The sequence below is a fragment of the Anopheles funestus genome, chromosome 3RL (assembly GCF_943734845.2).
Source record: "Anopheles funestus chromosome 3RL, idAnoFuneDA-416_04, whole genome shotgun sequence".
Taxonomy (NCBI): domain Eukaryota; kingdom Metazoa; phylum Arthropoda; class Insecta; order Diptera; family Culicidae; genus Anopheles; species Anopheles funestus.
In genome coordinates, this window is record NC_064599.1 from 36354227 (window position 1) to 36374305 (window position 20079).

A 20079-nucleotide genomic window follows, 5' to 3' on the forward strand; every position below is an offset into this window, starting at 1 on the left:
GTACAGGATATAAGACTTACTGCAATTCCGTTCATCCTGCCCGTACGGACAATTCACCGCACCATCACACACATGCTTCTGGCTCATACACTGTCCCTCTCCACAGTGGATGGCATCGTCTCCACAAAAGTCACAGTGTGCCTCATCCGTCTGATCCTGACAGTCTACGTGTCCGTCACACTTCCAGTCGTTCGGTATACAGCGTCGCTTGTCACAGAGAAAACCCGAACAAGCCATTGGCCGGCGGGATCGTATAATCGATTCTTTGTACTCAGCCATCCCAACACACTCCTCCTGATCCGATACGGCATCGTTAAAGATTGAGCAGCGCAAGTACTCGGGCAGCTCCAGTCCAAATACGTCGAAGAAGAAACTGCATCGACGCATTGTTTCTGTGAAAAAGCGATGACCAGATATTCAAGCACATCACAATGATACACAATGATAGGTTGTAGGGTTTGGACTGTGCTTACCAGTACACAAGCTTTTACATGGCGGTACGGATGTTCCGGAATTACCGCATTTAGGCACAAACAGAGAGCATAAGAACAATGGAACAAGCTCGTAACACTGCACATCAACCAGCGCTTCAAAGAGATCGATGTCCTAAAAATCGTACCTGTGCGTTAGGGATTGCTCGGTTAAATACGATCACGCGATGCTACTTACGTTCTGTGCCTCCGGCTGGGCGAAATGTCCAATGTAATTCGGAAAGACGGTATAGTTGTAGGGTACCCGATGCTGCTGGCAGAACCGCACGATCACCGGTAGACATACACCGGGCGCTGGATTACGATCACCACGATAACCACCACCCATATCCAAGGCGGTTCGCCCTGGTGATCCAGCACCTTGGGATCCCGAACCCGAGGACGGTACCGACGATATAACACCCGAACCGATCGATGTAGTGCCTCCTGCCGATGACGATGGAATGGCCGTTCGGGTGATGGTTTGGTTGACGAACTTGATCGTCGGGTAGGCGTTGAAGTAAGCCGCTAGTCCACCGGCAATCGCAAGTAGACCGACGGCATTCAGCAGTATCTGGCAAAGGCGAAACTTTAACCGCCCACTAGTGACGTAGGGGTTAGAATTTTTGCGTGCTTTTAAAATTTGAAATTTCTGCAAATAGGGGTAGAAAATTCCTAGTGGTTAGTTTGCTATCGGGATCACTGATTTGTTACGCCCTTTCGCCAACTACTACCTACCTTGTGCTGTAGACTAACGTTCGAACCGTTGGAAAGTCGTACGATCGTTTGCAGGCTGGCCGGGGTGGATGCACTCTTGATGATCGCGGCCGTTCCGTTCACGTCCGCAGGTGATTCCTTTGTAATTTCATCCAAATTTTTCGCGATCGGTTTCGACACCTTCGGCATCTTGGCAGCGTGCGATAGTAGAGGAGCTTCCATAATTTTTGAGTTGTAGCTAGGGCTAGACGTTTGGCTAAAGCTGTCACTGGATATGCTGGAGTCTTGCCGCATGCTTACACGTGGCGGAACGGATCGTATCGTACTGGTGGTCACACCGATTCCTCCCATAGTATCGCTGGTAGTGTTGGCCGAACCAACCGTGCCCGGGGCGATGGACGTAGGGGTAACGTTAGATCCTCCCGGTGTCGATCCTGCAGAGTTCAGAATTGCGGTCAGATTGTTGGGTGTGGTGTTCGTGCCGGCAATATTGCTAGTCGGCGTGTCCATCGTGACCTTTCCGCGAATTGTCGACCGGTTAAACTTGGAGGTGGAATGTTGCTGCAGCAACGAACTCTCCATCGCTTTGTTCTGAAAGCCCGGACTTGAGGTAATGGAGAAGCTGTCACTCGAGATGGACGAGTCTTGGCGTTGCCCAATCATCGAACCTTTCGTTCCACCGATCATCTGCTGCTGCTGGCTGAGCGGTGGTGGCCGGTGTATGTTGCGCCGTATACCAAGCGGTCTGCTGTACAGCTCCTGCAAACTTTCCAGCGCCGTTTTGTGCACCGAAACGACATTGTTGAGCTGCGTTTGCTGCTGCTGTTGCTGAGCTTGCTGTAGTTTCTGTAGCTTCCGTGTCTCGAACGCTTGCTGGGATCGTGACGGTGGAAGTGGAGGTGTCATCCGACTGCTACCACCATTAGCACCGCCCGGTGGCGGAAGTTTCGGCTGCATCACGATTCCACTGGCGGGACCTTTGCGCGTGGGCACGGTCGGTAGCTTCCGGGAGCCCTTGCTTTCGATGCTTCTCGGCGAACAGTTGTCCAGCTTTTCGTCGATCGAGTTCGGCGAAACGGTACTGCTGCCGCGAATGAGTGGCGAAGTTTTCAAATCGAAATTGAACACATTCTTCTTCAGGCTAAAGGGTGAATCGTTCAGCGGTAGTGAATCGATCGTATCGGTACGGTGTAGCTCGGACGAGAGAAAACTATCCAGCGAGGATTGGGTATCCTCGGAGGAGAACCGGCTGCGAAAGGAGGAGGCACCGCCTTTTGCCGAGGAGCAACTGCCACCGGTCAGTATGGAGCGGTCAGTTTCGTTGGCCGACACGTAACCGGTATCGATGGTGGTTTGCGATTTGTTCGAATCGCTCGACGAACGGTTCGATTCGATCGAGGCCATTTTCTTGCTGAACAGCACAAAGTCATCCGGTTCGACCAGATCGTCAAAGCTGGTCGCACTGACACTGTGGCAGGCGCCACTACCACCACCAACCCCACTGACACCCGAACCACTGCTTTTCGCACTTTTCGGTGCCGGATAGTAGCTGAACGATTGATCCTCAAAGGCGGACTTGCAGATACGTTCTGCGCGGGCAAACTGAGCGTAGGCTTGTTGCTGCTGTTGCTGAGCTTGCTGTTGCTGTTGAAGCTGCTGTGCCAGTTGCTGCTGTAACTGTTGCACCTGTTGCTGCTGTGCTTGCAGTTGCTGCTGTTGTTGCTGCTGTTGCTGATAGCTGTCCAGGGCGAGCAGTGAGGCTCGCTTCTGCACTTCGAACGAGTCGGGCGGTTTGCGCGGGAAATTACCCTGAAAGGTTCGCTTCGGAACGGGCGGTGGAACTAGCGGGCCGGGTGTTAAAGCTTGGGCCGATTTTTTACTCTGTCGCTGCGGTATTTGAAAGCTTTCATTCTCGATCATCGGGAACGAATCGGACGAATGGCGACGGGTACCATTGCCCTTCGGCGGTGGCGTTAGGTGGATTGTGTCGTAGAGTTTTTGCTTCTGCTCCAACAGATCTAGCAGCGTGTGGTTCGGTAGGGCTAGGCTAGATGCACGCGTCACTCCGCTGTGTTGAAATGGATAGGAAAAACCAAGTAATGCGTGTTAATGATTTATATGAAGAAGAATCGTTCCATCTCACTACCAGAAACGCAGTTTCACACTATTTTACGTACCGCTTGTCCCGATCGTCCAGCAGACTGCGCTCGCCGTAGTTGAATGGATTCGCATCGCCAGCACTCGGATCGGGCGCGTAGGAGCAATTAGCGAACGACGACGCCATCGCTGCGCCGTCGTCGTTTGTTACTGTTGATAATGGGAATCACAGATTCTGGCTAATGAAGATCATGCCAGTTTTGCGGGTGGGGGAAATCCGGTGACGATACGAGAAAGAGAAAAGACGAAATAACCCAATGAGTAAAGGAGCGTTTAATGTTTTGCTGCTTAGGGAGTGTGTGGCTGTATGCACAATCTTAGTGGCCAAGCGTATTAAGCGTAAATGACTGACTGGCGTCTTTGATGGTTAGCGTGTTCAGGACGTAACTATGGGGGCAGTTGAATAAATGCCAGAAAGAGAAATCAAGCAAACCAGTGAGAGTTGCGTTATGCCAGAATAAGTGGCGGCGTGAAAGTAGTGTGCAAGGCAGTGGTGGTTCTGACTCAAAGAACTCCACATTAACTTGTTGTTGGCCAGGCAGACACTTCGTCTCGCTGGATTTGGCCAGTAAATCAATTGCGCATTGTACTTCCATCAAGCCTAGTGTCCAGTAGTTGTCGTCGTATGCTGTGAGTGAGTTATGAACCATTGGCAGTATGGTTGGACCGGTTCTACGATTGATGCCATTGCCATAATTTCTTGTTCCGAAGGGTGTGATTGAAGTGTGTTGAAGTAAAAAAAACGATCACTAGTGTGTAAAATTCACACTAGTGCTGAGTGATGTATCACATGCGCCTTTTGGTCCGTTTCGTAACACTTCGTAATATAAGCAGATTATGTATCCTCTTTTACACGGAACACACAGACACGTAGGAACCACGTTCATTTACCTTCGTGTTGGACAATTTTATCATCCGAGCAAAAGCATCTTGCACAGCCTTGACAATGATGTTTAACAATGGAAACCGATTGTGTAATAGGCCCGGCAGTAACACAGGCACACAAACCTCATTCCTTGTATGAACCATCAGTAGCGAGATCACATCTGGCAACCAAATAGAGGGTGAATTTCTTTTACACAGACGCAAGAGAGGCCGAGCGGGGTACAACCGTTGTTTCCCTTTCGCCATTGCCGGAATTCTCTTTCATGTGTGTTTTTTGCTCTAGCGCACGATTGCTGTACTGCACCAGCTATTGTCGTTGAGTGAGAAATCTGTCGCTTAAAGGCTGACATTGTACAGTGAAAGAAAGTTATCACATGCAGCGTAGTGCTGACAAGCATCTTTCAAAGACCGACCGATGTAGCGAAATGGAAGGAGATACAAAAATAAAAGGAAACATATTGAGACGCTTCATTCGTCGGAGCGGATGGATGGATGCTTTATAAGTAGGTACTGTAACACTTAAACATGGTGTGAACTATGCTGGGTTTGTCTTACGCTGCTATGGTTCATTTTCTATACCTCACCAACTCCACGGTATGGTAGGAGTTGGAGTGATGGAGAGCTGTAGTTTTTATGATTAGTTTGCTTCCTCAACAACATGAAAAGAAGTTTCAAGCTGTGATTCATTTTTTTGAAGCCGTTTTGGTACATCTATTTTGTTGGAAGTTTTTCTTTCTTGGATAATCTTTTATGCCGTGAGAATTTTTCTTTTGGTGTGAGAGCCATATGATGTTATCGATCTTTTTACTAAATGAACAGAAGTAGAATAAACGTGGAATAAAGCTTACCTATCAGCTATCAGCTTGTTAATGGTTGATGAAGCTTATCAGACATGTTCAACAACTATTTCTTGGTATAGGAAAATGATGAATAGTAGTTAAATCTAAATATTCATGGTTTACATCAGGGTGTAATCCAAGAAGGTTACATTAATTATCTATTTTTATATTACTGTCACAATATATTCAGCATTTTTTCAAATCACTCCTAACGATAATGATCAATAAATATAATTCTGATCTATTTTTCTGCCGTTTTCAGGTGCAAGAAACAGACGGTACTGGCTGAGATACATTTTAAATCCTCCAAGGATGATAGAAGACAATTAGGAGTGGGTTTGTGTGATTCATCGTCGATATCTGACATGCTGAGCTTTTTACTTTACTGTAATAACTGACTAAAATAAAGATAGCTCAGAAAAGAAGACCATGTGAAAGCTAGTAGGGTTTTAATCATCTGCTTTTCTACGCACTTTGTAGCAAATAACTTGCTCAAATATATACTTAATCGTGAGGTTTTTATTTAATGTTTGTTACAACTTATTCCTTTACCATTTTTTCATTGGAGAGATACTCATCTCTCACACATAAACACACATGGGAGAAACATGGTACAAGCTAAGAGCTTAGTTTTGAGAGACTGGAATATGTTGCCAAGTTAATTCATCCCCCAAAAACGGGAGGCGACTGTCTTCGGCAAACTATTCTACCGAAGTTTTTGACTAACTTTTGACAACAATCTGTTAAAGACTTAGGTTTTTCGGTTGACCACCGAATGCATGGTATATTCTATCAGGTATCAAACAGAAGACAAAAACGGACAGCGAAAATGTAGTGAATTAGTCGATTATTGTTAATCTTCTACCAATATAATCATCGTCTTCCTAGTTCTTCAATCACATATCACTGCAGAATGGACTACCACGTGGCGCACGTTCATTTAGTAGGAACTCTTTATCAGATTATCACATTTCATGCATGATACATTCTCGGAACACACTCGGAGCTTTCGTCCAAGACGGAGTGATGGACTCGTTCCATTGACATAGAACATGCGTGAAAGCTGGAAAGGACGTTACGTTTGGTTCGAAACCATGCCCAGGATGTATTCCAAGAATCTGATAGATAATGTTTACACTAGAACGGCACAACTTCCTTGGAATGTTGTTGGGAAATTTGTTTTAAATTGAAATTGTTCGCGGTCGTGTGGTGGTGTGATACCCGATTTGGAAGATGTTAATGAACCACATGGGTGTATCTGTTTGCGGTATGCAAATCGGTACATCGTTTACAGTTCGGCTGCTGGAATTGATAGTCCCGCTTTCCTGTGGCATATCTGTACCGAGGCAGACGAGTAGTTACTTTTCTTACTCAATGATCAATCTCACTTTCACGAGTGTAAGATAATTTTCTTTGCGAAATTTGTTCGCTTTTGTCGGCGATGTGCAACACGTTTCATCAACCACTGTGATACGCCAAACCCAGCGTGCTTGCCCTCGTCTAGTAATAAATCAGCGCAAAAATGAGAACCCTCATGAGGCGCGCAACCAACGACGGTACACGGTCCATTGAGTTTCGGCGTATCGGAATCGAAAACTCGCAGAAGCAGAAAAATGGGGAAATTATCAACGTCGTCGTCCGAAGAACGGCGCACGGGGAAATGGAGCCGCATCCAGAGGGAAGGCATTTTTCAACAGGGAAGTTTGTCCTGCCGTCGTCGTCTTTTTTTTCTCTTTTTGCTCCTAATCGATCGCTGGTGTTGGGGGGTGGTGGTTTTGCATTCCACCTTTCGATATTTTTTTCCTGCCCTGGTGTGGTCTTGATTTTTTGCCTATTTACGTTTGCATTGTACGGTGGAAAGGAAATATTAATTTGATGCCCGTTGTCCTAGGTCTCATTCCGCTGATTGGAAATAAGAATGTTTTGGGTGCTCGGGCCTTCTTTATGTGTTTGCTTGTGTTTTTTTTCTCGTTTTGTTTCGTTTACTTCATTTTCGTCCTTTAGCACATCATTGGTTGGTGAAGAGGAAGTCGCGTGCTGTTGGTTTTTCGTTCCCTGTGCCTTTGTTTGTCCAGCTCTGTTGGTTTGTTGGTTTGGTATTTAGCGGTCTCGGTAGCGGTCCCAAGGGAATCGCGACAAATGGTGCGGCACGGACGAATAAATGATCGGATAGCGATAGCGAGCGGTTTTTGGTTGATTTTTCCGTTTCTGCCGTTTAGGCAAAAAACCACGAAAGGTTGTGGAATGGCGTTGAGGGAATCAGGGAATCGTATCTGATTTTTTACCTTCCCCATCCATTTGCTCCCTAGAAGAAGGAAAATCGATTATCTTTGAGTGGATCGCGTGTTTTTTCGCTTCTTCTTCTACTTCTTTCTTGCCACCATTTTGTGACCCTTGTGTGTGTGTGTGTGCGAAAATGAAGAGCGAATTCTTTTCCACCATTCAGCAACTTCCCGCGGAAAATAAAACCATCTTCCCGGTGTCTTCCCCAAATGCACCATTATCATCATTGGAGCATCCGGGATGCTGTTTTGCTGTGGCTTCCACTTCCCGGGGGACAAGCCCTCAAACCAAACGCTCCCGTCGTAACATAACGCGCTGTCATCATCATCCCATCGAGTGCGATAAAGTTCGAGAATTGTGCCCGGCTTCACATTCCATGGCTCTGTGGCACTGTGTGGGGGGGGGGGGGGGATGTAGAGCAGATGGCGATGTAAGGAAGGCAGATGATTTTAGCATATCGCGTTACGGTTTAATCCTGAATTGCGTTACGCGGGGCACTGTATAAGACGCGAGAGATGAGAGTTGGTGGAGGACCCGTTTCCACTTGGTATCGGTTTGAAATTGGCATACGAAGACACTCCCGTTGCTGGTCCGCGGCGGTAGGGGATATGGACCGAAACTGTCTGTTCCCGCCTTGAGTGTCTTGAGAGCGCGAACGAAACGAGAAAACACTTGGAATATCTTGAATCGTATGCTTGAAACCCCTTTTTCCAATAACTGTCATCTTGGGAGTAAGGAAGGATTTCAATTGCCAAATCGGAACGGAACGGGGTTGTTTTTTTCTTCTTCTTCGGCGGCCAGTTGATGGGCCAGTGGGATAAGCGAATCAATCGAGCATCGAGGGACGAAATGGTAATGCAAAACTGTATGTAATTGTGTGCGAGTGTTATGTTTCGAGAGTTATTTGTTACCATTTGAAGCAGAATGAGCAAAGATAAAACCGATATCGTTACGGTTTCAATTAATGAAGGATGAGAATTGTTCATATTACATTACTAATCACATTTTTGTTTACCATGTGTAATTGTGTTTGAAGAATTATTTTTAAGGATTATAAATTTAAGAATAACAGTGCTTTTTCGGCAATACATAAAGTTTTGCTTTATCTAATTTATGTAAGTTATTCACATTCATGTAAGTTATTTGATTATAATATGTCATGTTAAATGTTTGTTTGTTTTATGTTTAACTTTGTATATTTAAAAAAAACTGAACAAGTGATAAGTAAAAATACATGTGTACGCTGTAAGAAACAGTAAAATGGTTTCCAATGGTCTGAAATAATGCAAGGATTTGCAATTACTGTTGAGTGAATTAGAATTAGATTCATGAATTCTTTGAATTGAATGGATTACTCTGAATTCCTATCCTGAATCCTCAGAGTTAAAATAATCTTCGTAGATTAATGAATTTCTAAGGAATCTTTGTTTGTTAATACTATTAGCCTTTGAAATATGCATGTTTACATTTATGAAATGGTTCAATACGGAGAGCATTATTTCGCGTAGATCTAATGAATATTCTAGTTTATAGTTTCTTGATAACATAACTCTTAATGACCTGCCATCTACACAAAAGGCCCCTCAATGAGGTTTGGTTTCATCTGTTTAAAAGCCTAAAAACAATAAATGCGTAATCCTTGAGGATTCATGAATCCTTGAGAGCTTATTAATGTTTTGAGAATCGATTCGAGATTTGAATGAATCCACACTGAAGATTCATATGAATGACTTTTTTGAAATGATTCATTAAACACAACACTAGTGGAAATTGTTCCCTAAACAAAGATGATTTTCGTTACGATCATTTCTGTATTCAAGTTGAGGTGAAACTTGCAGAAATAGTTGTGGCATCTTTCTTTCTTGCTGTATTCTTTACAAACTGAGATTGATAATTAGTTTAGTTAAATTTATATTTCAATACTTCTTTCATGTCACACTGTTTTGCAAAGGTGCGAATCTTCTTGCTGACATGGTTACCAATCCATTTCCAGAAGATTAGTTCCAAGGTTTTTAATCAAGAGGTTGAGCGCTGAAAGCTTCTTACAGAATCAAACTCAGCTCATAAATGCTCGGAAAAAGGTGAAAAATTCCAAAACTATCTTTTACTTAACAGTCGCTACAACCGTTTCGCAGTTTTGGTCTGCTGCAGGAGTTCTCGAAACTGCTCAAGATCGAGAGCCATCAAAGCGCAAAGCAAACTCCAAAATATTAAAGGATCCTCTCTCTATCTCTATCTCTCTCTTGCTGGCTTAACGACCATGCAGGTGATGCCGGCCATTTCTGGCTTACTAGACCTTAATTTTACGACGTAGCCGGATAGAGAGTTCTTGCTACCAGGGTACGGTCCAGATGGGATTTGATCCCCGGTCCTGTCATTTGGAACCTGCGTCGTTTATCACATACACCACCAGGCCATCCTTGTCTACTAAATCCACTAAACGATCCACTAAATAGTTCTAATTTTTTTCACTTCAATTTGGAATGGCTGTATAAAGGGGGAAAAACGTAGTTTACACAATTTAGCAAACAATCCAATTTACTCTAGATCATAACCAATCGGAGTGACAGATGACTGGGAATGTGGAACCACCACAACTGGTACAATGATAAACCATCTCGCATATAACGCTAAACCATCGCGTTAAGGATGAGTGTCATGGATGCTTGACAAAGAGGAATGTGTTATCATCCCGATCGCACCCTGACATGCAGGTGAAGTTATCTGTTCCATTTTCTGGGCAGTACTTTTTTTGTTGTTTGTTTGTTAAAGACGGTCAGACTATATTGAGTAGATTTTTTTTCTCCTTTCAAGATAAAACTTTAGTCACGAACCAGTGTGGTACGGAGTGTTTTTTATGGCTCGTAGAGTAAGTTGGCTAAAATTCTTTTCACTTGTCCACTTGGCTGCTCGGAAACTTGCTGCGTTTGGCAAACGTAGCCAGAAATTTGCCAGCTTGAGCTTAAACTTTGTGCTAAGGAAACATAACTCGCTGCGTCCATTGGGGGGCGCCAACGAACGTGTTGGACGTGATGGTCACATGGAACAGGAGAAACTCGTAGCATGGGACAGGCGGCCGTCGCCGTTCATGTCAATCGCTTACAAAGCTTGACAAGTGCGCAAATTGCGCTGTCATCATAATTTTCATTTCTTCCACACTCCTGCTTCCAGTCCGGAAGCCTTGTTAATATTTGAAATTATTTCACATTTCACCGAGCTTCTTTAGACATGGATAGATAGCGGAAGTGGGAACGATAAAGCGTGGAAGGAAAGGTACGTGTGGCACTAAAAGATGGGTTGAATGTCTGGCAATGCTTCGGGCGCTTGTAAACCGCATCCCTGTGCTTTGTAGACTCACTATCGACCGGACCGGTCTAGTCATTGCGTGGACGGTTTTTGGGTTAGTTTTGTGGTGGAGAAATAATTAATAATAATTTTTAATAAGAATGTATTGGACTACCCTTCTTTAAGAGACTTTTCCTAAATGTACGATTTAAATTTTAGTGAAACTTAAACAAACTTTAATAGTTGTATCAAGTGTGTTGGTAAGAGATTTTTAATATAATACATGGAATTTATTTTCAACATATAAATAAGGGTTGCTTTACACGTTTCAGCAGCAATATGAATAGCTACAATTTCTTTAATTATCTTCGACCTCAAAAATGGCAATGGTGCTAAAAAGGGTTCGGGCCACTATTTACCCTCTCATCGATTAAATGAGAAGAGCTTAAACATCGTAAGTGACACGGACACTGTATCAATTCATCTGCCAACCAAACCTTCCCACATCGCTGCCGGACGTGGCACAAGTCTGTTAAAGTTTAAATTTTCCCACCCATTTCCCTGCGGCTGCCGGGGCTGATTTCGCGAGCCCAACGTTTGCCGGGCGATCCATAACGAGCCAACGCTCATCAACGGTTGATTGGTTAAAGGCAAGAAGGGAAGACGCTTTCGGGTGGTTGGGTGGTTGAGTGAAAGAAACTTTCTCGAGTGGTGGAAACAACTTTACAGAAAAAAATAAAACGTTGAAATGAGAAGGCGAAAGGCGAAAACAGAGAGAAAGGATACCCGGAAAGGAAGGACGTACGCCCGGGAGTGTGGTCTGAAGTGTCGTTTTAATTAGGATAATTTCGTTTTCGAAAGTTAAGTGGTGAGCTTAATCTTGCAAGGTTAAGGAGTTGGCGATTTAGAGCGACACGCCGACATTCGCCGATTCAAACGTTCGGTCCTTGGGTGCGTGTAGCGAACTGTCTCCGAAGGAAGGAAGTTTTGGTAGCAATTGATGAAGATCTTTTCGAAAGTTGATGGTGCGCCGGGTACCGTCATTCCACCCAGGATAGGTGGAAGAATTTAAACCCAATAGTAGAGCACAACAATGCCTTTCAAGATTTGAATGCGACAGCATTCATACCGGTACGATGAAAGTGGTTGCTAAAGAAAACCCTGACAGAGCCGAGCCTGTGCTTTATAGAGGCCACCGTTTTACCCGGCGGGCGAACGCAAAAACAATGAATTTGGTAGATTATTTCTGGGTGCTGCTGCTGGTTGTGTTTCCTCCGGCGGGTAAGAAACATGTACCATGTGCTTGTCGTACGAGGCGCGTGTGTGTGACGGTTGAGTGACGTTTTGATTTGACGTTGACAGGAAAATGTGGTTTTGAGGTGGTTGCTGGAGTGGGATCAACATCAACGCAAGGAGTAAAACATGAAGGAAATCTTTAAATAACTCTTCACTTCATGTGAGCGCCAGGACGAGCTGTTTCACCATATATTTCTCTACTCCCCTTTACCCATCTTCCCACATCAAGCCCCACATCGCGGTGGCTGGTGACAGTAAAGAAGCGTGAACAGAAGCGAACTCGTTAGTCGCTGTTCCCCGTTTGTTCCTATTGTTTTTTTTTTGTATGTTTTGCACTTTTGCATACACGTGTTCCATTGAAGCGTAAGCAAGAATGCGCTCATCGTTCGTTGTGAAGGTGTTTTAATTTCATTGAGCTGTTCATTCGATTTGTCCGCTGCCTCGGGGGAGGAATATTTCTTATCAATGGTTGGAGAGGTGCTTATAGCAGCAATCATTTTGAATGGTGTTGCTAGTTGACTCGTATCGGGTAGGACAGAAATATTGAAGACATTCCAGTCACAGTGTTAAAGTGAACGGTGGGCAATCATTCTCAATGGCATTGTGCTACCATTACATTAGCTTTTACATGATTCAGAGCAGCACTATTTCTTTCTTTTTTATTTGTCAGTATTTTTATTTAAAAAATACACATTCAGAAGTAGAGGAGGAAGAAAACGTTTAAAGTTCAAATAGTGGTTTTGTGTTAAAATTTTGTATGAAATCGCCTTAAAAAACCAAGAAAAATAAAATGTTAAACCAAAAGCATAGCAAAAGTACTAGGCAAATTCCTGCCAAGTTCAATTTAATAACTTCAATTTTTTTCCCAGAAAAAATACTTGGTATTCCGATAAAAAAAATTGAAAAAGCTGATGAGTTTTATTTATAAAACATCTGATTATTGGAACTCAAACTTTTGCAAGTACATAGTTCGTTAGTTTGATCAGTTTATGGCTTTCCGTTTCGACGCACATGAAAGATTTCGAACCGACGAAAGCTTTTACGTCCGATGAGAATGTTCAAAGATTGCCTTACCATGAGCAACACGGCTGCTTGCGTTTTTCAATTATTGGAAATTAATTCTAAATAAATAAAATATTACAAGATCTGAAAACATTTGCCTGGATTTTTGCAACACTCAACTTTGGCCGTGAATTGTTTAACGCAAGCTTTGAACGAAGCAATAATTCAACTTCATTCCGTTCCGTATGACAAATATCCGTATGATCAATATCAAACTGTAATAGACGTATTTTCACACAGAACTGAATGCGTCGCATGTAATCGAATAGGCTTTTTATGGATCTTTTCATAGAACAAAAAAATAGAAACACAAAAAAGTGAATAAAAACGAAACAATTGAAACCCATTATCACGTCGAAAGGACATACACGCTGCTCACGTTGATGCACTTAGTACGTGCATCTCGTACAAAATGTACGCATTGCGCCGTTTCTGGTGTGCAATCATAGAAGCTTAGTGTTCGTTCAGTATCTCCATCGTATCGTTTACTCTTTTTCGCGTTAAAACGATGTATTTTTTTATTATTACCAGAGGCACCTATCAAATAAGCCTTTCATAACCAGTGGAATTGAGCTTAAAGATTTATAGCTGTAACGTTTTGTTTTCGTTCGTATTGAGCGAGACACGAGGTCGGGTGTCGTAATGAGTTAGGGAGCTTTTAAAGTGTGCTCGGTATCGTATAAACACCTCACAATCACAATCATCATTTGCTCATCATGTTCGATTTGCTGTGCTATGACGTTGTTGATGGTGCTCGAGTGGCAGCTCGAGTGTGCTTTCTTCACACACTTCACATTTGAAGCAGGCATGTCGGGCGTACAAACCCACATCCGTGCCCCCCAAAAACCACCCGCTGTGAACGTAAATCCGAGACGCAACACGATGATGGTTGGGATAGCTAACTGTGGATGACTGCGTAGTTAGACTCGCGCTAGTCCTTGGGAAGTCATCACAACAGCGCCACCATTAGTTGTGTGGGAAGTCCAGCCAAACAACACCAGGCATTCGGTAGTTGGACTAAACTTTACGACTATTTATCTCTCTCTCTCTTTTTTTTCTTATTCCCGTCGCATTTCCACTGTCTGCATGTATGGTTTTGAGCGTGACCTTCAATTACGCCTCTCGTACCAAGTTCACAATAGCGTACACAGGACAGACACGTGGAATATCACGCAAGTGGGCGCAAGTAGCGATAGTAGGAACAACAAAATGCGGTGGTGAGAATAAAAACGTCCCGCCGTGCACGAGAAGGAAATGAAAAATGGCTTCTCGAGTGCAGTTGAGTGGAAAATGGGCAGTAGTAGCGTAAGAGGGCGATAAAATACGTACTATAGAAGCTTGGGTGGGCGAAGCAAGAAAACAACAAAAAAAAAGCTCACCAAGCTGTGAAATTGTGCCTCATGTTGTCGTACGCCTTACGCTCGTTTGGATCCTTGTGTTGTGGTTTTTTGAAGGCAAAGCGTGCCCCAACATGCCCCAGATGCGGGTCGATTCCCGCGAGATACGGTAGGGTGTGGAGGAGTAGCTTTCTGTAGCAGGGACAGTGGAAATTGGAGAAGCTTATTCCGTTGTGGCTATGCCGACACGTGCCGGTATCCAGTGTATCTCTGTACGTGCGGTGGTGGCGCAAGTGACGCAAGGACAGGAACCGTTCTCAGCGGCTAAGAACGTGGCAGATACTACTGGTGGTAATATATCGAGTAACATCCTTACCGGTACAGGTAAGCTTGGCAACCTTATGGCCAGGTTGCGTCGCTGTGGATGTACATTTTCCACCTGTACACAAGGACTAATCAAACGATGTTTGACATCGGGAATGGTTGCACGTTCGCTTTTATTTGTCGCTGTCAACAGAATCGATGTTTTCCGTCGTATGCCACCAGCGTTCAAAGGAAGGATAAACATTTTCTTTCCTGTTTCGGTGGCCAACGGGCGCCAACACGCTTTTCTGTTTTTGAACAGCGTACTCATGTTATCGCGCTTAGGTTAAGTTTTGACGAGTAACAAACGAGTTGTTGAACATTCAAGGAAAAATAATAAATACTTTGCAATGTTCACATTACAACAAAAAAAGAAACCTTAAGCAAACGTGACGAAAAATAAAAAAAAATGCTAGTAAAAAGAGGTTCAATTGTGTATCATAGCTTAGTGAATTGAAGCGGAAAAGATCGGGTCATCTATCTTTGAGCAATTTTCCAAATGGAAAAAAATATATCTCCCAACACAGACAAGTGGTCTGGTGTGTCATCTCGACTCCCAAAAACCCTTTTTTTTGGGAGTGGGGAGAACGGGAATAAAGCAGATGGGTACGTTTTCTTCGCTTCATTACGTCACGTTTGCTTTTAGTAAGGACGATGCCCTAGTCGGGACGGGATTTTGGGATCGAATTGGTGTGTTGTATGTGTAACTGGACAGTGAGTTTGGAATCCGTGTACCTGCGAGCGTGTGTCTTTACTCGGGTGGATAACATCCTAGGAATAAATGAAAACTCAATAGCGTCATCGTCCCGGTCGGATGATATTCAATTTTTGTGGGATCACGAACTTATCCACATGTCATGTTTCCGGACTTTTCATGTCGTAGTATGAGAAAGGAACGTATGCTTATGGAAATATATTTTGTAGAATATATCCTTTAATCAGTTTTTGTTTAAATATAGTCTTAAATTGCACTCCATTCAAAAGTTGTAACGTAGTTCTTGTTCTTGTTGTTAAATTGGTATAATTAGGCGAAAGTAAATAAATTTGAAGAGAATATTCAGTTACACCTGCTAACCATGCTGGTTAGGAGTGAAATTGTTTGAAATTCTTCTTCAGCCATTTTAACGCTTCTAGATGAAAGAATTTCACTTGTTCGCTTCAAGACTGGGAAGAGTCCAAGGGATGGACTTGTCTTCCATGTCTTCCATGTGTCTTCCAAGAGCCGAAGGTAAAGCAAATGCCAAAAAGCTCGTTGGAAAGATGGTACATGCATTCTTCCGGTGGGCACTTTCCACGTTATTCTTTTCTTTTGTAACAAAGGGGGTTTTAGCGGGAAAAATATGCTCACTAACACAGGATAACAAATGAAAAATAAGGGCAACTAACAAACAAAAAAATGGAGCACATCAAATAAATCTTTAGTGCGTTATCCAAATTTTGCGCAAAGCATCAGTTCTGTGAAACTCGGTATAATGTGCTTTTTATCGTTTACTGGACAATTTTGGGGTTTTATAAAATATTTATTGCACAACGATTACGGTCGTTGCATACCGTTAATACCAGCACCACATCGGGTGTATGTTTGTCCAGAAGCAAAATTACTGAGAATTTGTGATTAGTTCGGAGCTTAGAGAAGCACTAGTAATTGTCGTCTTGCCGTGACCAATTATCGCAGTCAAGCATAAAAACGTGGGTAGAAGAGTACTGTCGGAGAGGTTAAGATGTAATTACTTTATGCTGGGTGTAGGGTTTTAATCATGGATATCCACTGTGAGGTAAGGGAAGTCTTACATTTGTTGGTGAGGAAATGTGTGACGGATGCAGGTAACATCGATCTACCATCTGGCCGTACATGCACCAATAAAGCTTTTCTTCACTAGCGTTTCTGGTACATCAGGAAATTGCTGTGTACTTACTTGAGAGTTCCTAACTAGCAATCCCTAGTTGTTATGTGGGTAGAAGTAAATGCAACCACAGTGTTTCATATTGATACGAGGGTAACGATCCAATTCCTCTGAACAACAAAGAACGTATGGTTAACGATGATTCTATATGATGGTTACCTGCAGCTTGCTGATTGTTCACCCACTGAACAAAGACAACGAGCGACAACTTCATGTCGGCGAGCGTGTTGATGAGATATGAGTGTTATTCTGATGTTAGAGACTCATGTCTCCGTGCACCCTTACTATGTCCTGAAGCATACGTATTCATACAAAATTCATATCCACTATGAAAATGCCTACAATGTGGATTACTGAATATCGCAAACTAAATTCACCCCAACGCTTTAAAGGGAATGAGAGCTTATGTCCCGAACTGTTCCCTCCCGTTCGATTGCATTGCGGCTATTCCACTAAGGCAGCTTATGGTATCACATCCGAACGAGTTTTGGACGTACGTACCACCAGAGTTCTTTTCCAGTCCCTTCCAATCCACTGTCTCTTTTACTATCTTTGAAAGTAACGTGCTAACGCACGATGATGGGCTTTGTAATTGAGTGAAGTAAATTTGCTAGCAAAATTTCCAACATCGGTTAGACTGGTCGTTGTCTGTGGGAGTCGTCGTAAACCGTAAATGGGACTTGTGATTTAAGCTTACGATAATAGAAGGATGTAAATTAAGTCTATCAAAACTTTCAACGGGTAGGTAAACTTGTCACGAGGTGTTGCAATGTACAAATGCATAATCAAACGACACTCACGAGTGGGAAAAGTCACCGCAGGCTTTTCCTGGCACTTCAATGTCCGATGTTTGCCCTGCTCTGTACAACACATTGCACACAGTGTGCTGATGTTTTGCTGCCACCATCCGAATTACTCCATCCATCCATCAAATGGCCTTCCGCATCAAAAGCACACCGAATGACCTGTACGACCGGGTCCGTGAGCAAATACCGAGGAAGCAGCAGTAAAGTAAAATTGTTTATGTACTTTCGGTGTTGTTGTTGCGGATCCGCGTACGCGTTTACTTTGAACTTCTTTTACACATGCCATCGGTACTGCTGCAGGGAGAAGCAGTTTGATTGAATTACGTCGTAAAATGTCGGCATTGATTCTCGTTGACAGCCAGCCAGCCAGTGTGTGCGCTTGTCCACAAATCACTCACGCGCGCACTTGAAACAATCACACAGTGGTCGAGATGAAGTTCCTCTCGATATGTGTGTGTTTGTGGGTGTAAAAGAGAGGGAAAGAAAAGAAGATAAAGAGAGATAGTATCATCTCACGCAAAGCTTCCTCATGCTCATCCTTGTTCTCTCCCTTCCTCCTTCCCCTCCTCACAAAGGACGGTGGATTCATTTAAAATGCTTCATAATCCGAGTTAAATGAAAAAAGTTAGTTCCAGGGTGGTGTACTCAGGCAACGGGATGTATGTGTTGGGTGTAAAGTTGCGAGCTTACAGTATGTGCGGTCCTGGTGGAACTTGCAGCTATAAAACGAACGGTCAATGGTGTGTCAGTGATTCGCTTAACCTCCCCCATCAGAGTGCCGGAAAAGTGGAAACTTTGAGTCATATTTCGCTATTACGTTCTGTACCGATTTCGTACTTTTCCGGCATGTTCTTTAACGGCTTTAGCTAATAAATGGTAGCCACAGGCTAGCCAAATATTCATCGCTACTTGTGAAATTTCCCAACGGTGGATCAATTTTCATCAATTTGTCGAATGGTTCTGATACATGAAAGCTTGTCCAGTACAACAAATGTTCAAAAGGGAGAGAAAATTAATTTCCCAAAAATGAGCTCGTTGCTAAGTACAGCTGATCGATACACCATCATGACCATTCCATTGTGCGGTCAAATCCATATACCTCGCTCCCTTTCCGTCAATCACCACAAACAATAAAGATCCAGGGAACCGGAAGTCGGAATGTCAGATCTTTTCGCAAGCGAATAGCGACATGACGTTAAATTGGTGAAGTTTCATCATGATTGGTAGCGAATGTTTCCTCGCACTCTGTTGTCCGTGGTACGATGAAATGGTACCATTTGTCGAGGTTCATTTGTTCGCCTGTCCGTTAGACGAATGGAAAGCCCGGTCATCGACGTCGTTGTGATGAACAATTGAGTAGCATCCAGTGTGTGAGTTGTGACTGGTTCCAGCGCACATTATTCGGTCGATAATTGTTACAGTTTAGCAAAACTTTCTCTGTCTCAACGTGATGAGTACGTGTCATCGTGCAGTTTCATCCTTTTTGTGTTGTGCGTTCGATCTGTTTAGGCGATCTCACATTGAAAGATTTTCTTTGTCGTGTACCATTTTTTTGTCATTGCGAGTGGTTCATCCTTTAGTGTGCGTGCCGATCGAATGGATAAGATAAGATACATAGAGAGGGAGAAAAATCAGTAGCTAATTTTTGCGCCATCACGCACGCAAGACTGACGATGCGATCCCGCTGGGCAGCTGGATAAACTGAGTCCACCTTTGCGACTGTGGCTGGGCAGGTGTTCGTTTTAAAAATGATGATCATCATCTTCGTTGTGTTTCTTTTTCCGTAGCCATCACGATCCATAAAGGCAAGTGGATAAGATTAAACCGACAACTGATGCCCAAAAATAAGTCAACGGTTTCGTGGAATTTTTACGGAGCAGCTCTTTTCATACCAAAAAAAAAAAATGGGAAAACCACCCACGTTTGCTGTATCCCTTCAGGGGGGACGCTGGTAATGGTGGAAAAGTGTCACCTATTCATCACCATGGCAAACATGGTGTGCGGCCCAACATTGGCCCTGACCGTCAAATGGGTTTGCTGCTTGTCCGGAAAGTACATTATTCAGCATTGATTTTCCGGCGGCATTCGAGTTTGTTTTTTCTCAGTAACGGACCGAATGGGGATGTTAGGGAGAGTTAAAAAAACCGGAAAAGCAGAAAAAACAGATTAGATAAGGTGTATGTATGTGTGTTGGAGTACGGGTAAGCATGGTTGAAGCTTTTCTGACCTGTTAAGGTGCCCGCATCAGAGGGAAATCTTGCCCGGTTTTGTGTGTTATTTATATAGCCTTCGTCAACCGAAACATGGAGACTGGTTAGGATTTTTTAAGGTGAAATGATTTCTTTTTCCACCACGGTTAGGTACCGCAAGCTACAGTCGTTTCTAAATAACGCGCAACAACAGCTAGTAGTAGTAATTCGTAATTTGAAGTATCAACACGAACAGAATAAGGTGGAAAATATATGAAAAGGAGTACATAAACAAAATGACCTTTTTTGTAAACAATAATAACCAGCAAATGAGCTTGTTTGTCATGCGCATTGCATACATTAGATTAATTACATATTTGGAGAAAAACGCCTGAAAGTATGCAATCTGTAAGATGGAAAAACTAGAAAAGAAATGATTTCAGGTTTATCTTTGTTTTAGCTTAGTTTTTTTTGTAGGATGATCAT

The 20079-nt window shown here is 43.3% G+C and overlaps 1 protein-coding gene across 3 annotated transcripts in view; it reads right to left on the reverse strand.

Moving 5' to 3' along the window:
- The window catches only part of LOC125767595 (uncharacterized), a 50770-nt gene that overhangs the window by 10767 nt on the left and 19924 nt on the right, over window positions 1-20079 (reverse strand). For all 3 annotated transcript variants that reach the window (XM_049434339.1, XM_049434341.1, XM_049434342.1), the window contains 5 exons: window positions 3365-3523; window positions 1209-3255; window positions 670-1122; window positions 474-606; window positions 21-392 (listed from right to left, as the gene is read on the reverse strand). In XM_049434339.1, the coding sequence (XP_049290296.1) occupies window positions 21-392; window positions 474-606; window positions 670-1122; window positions 1209-3255; window positions 3365-3471 (3112 nt within the window). In that variant the 5' untranslated portion in view covers window positions 3472-3523. The remainder of the gene's footprint in view (window positions 1-20; window positions 393-473; window positions 607-669; window positions 1123-1208; window positions 3256-3364; window positions 3524-20079) is intronic.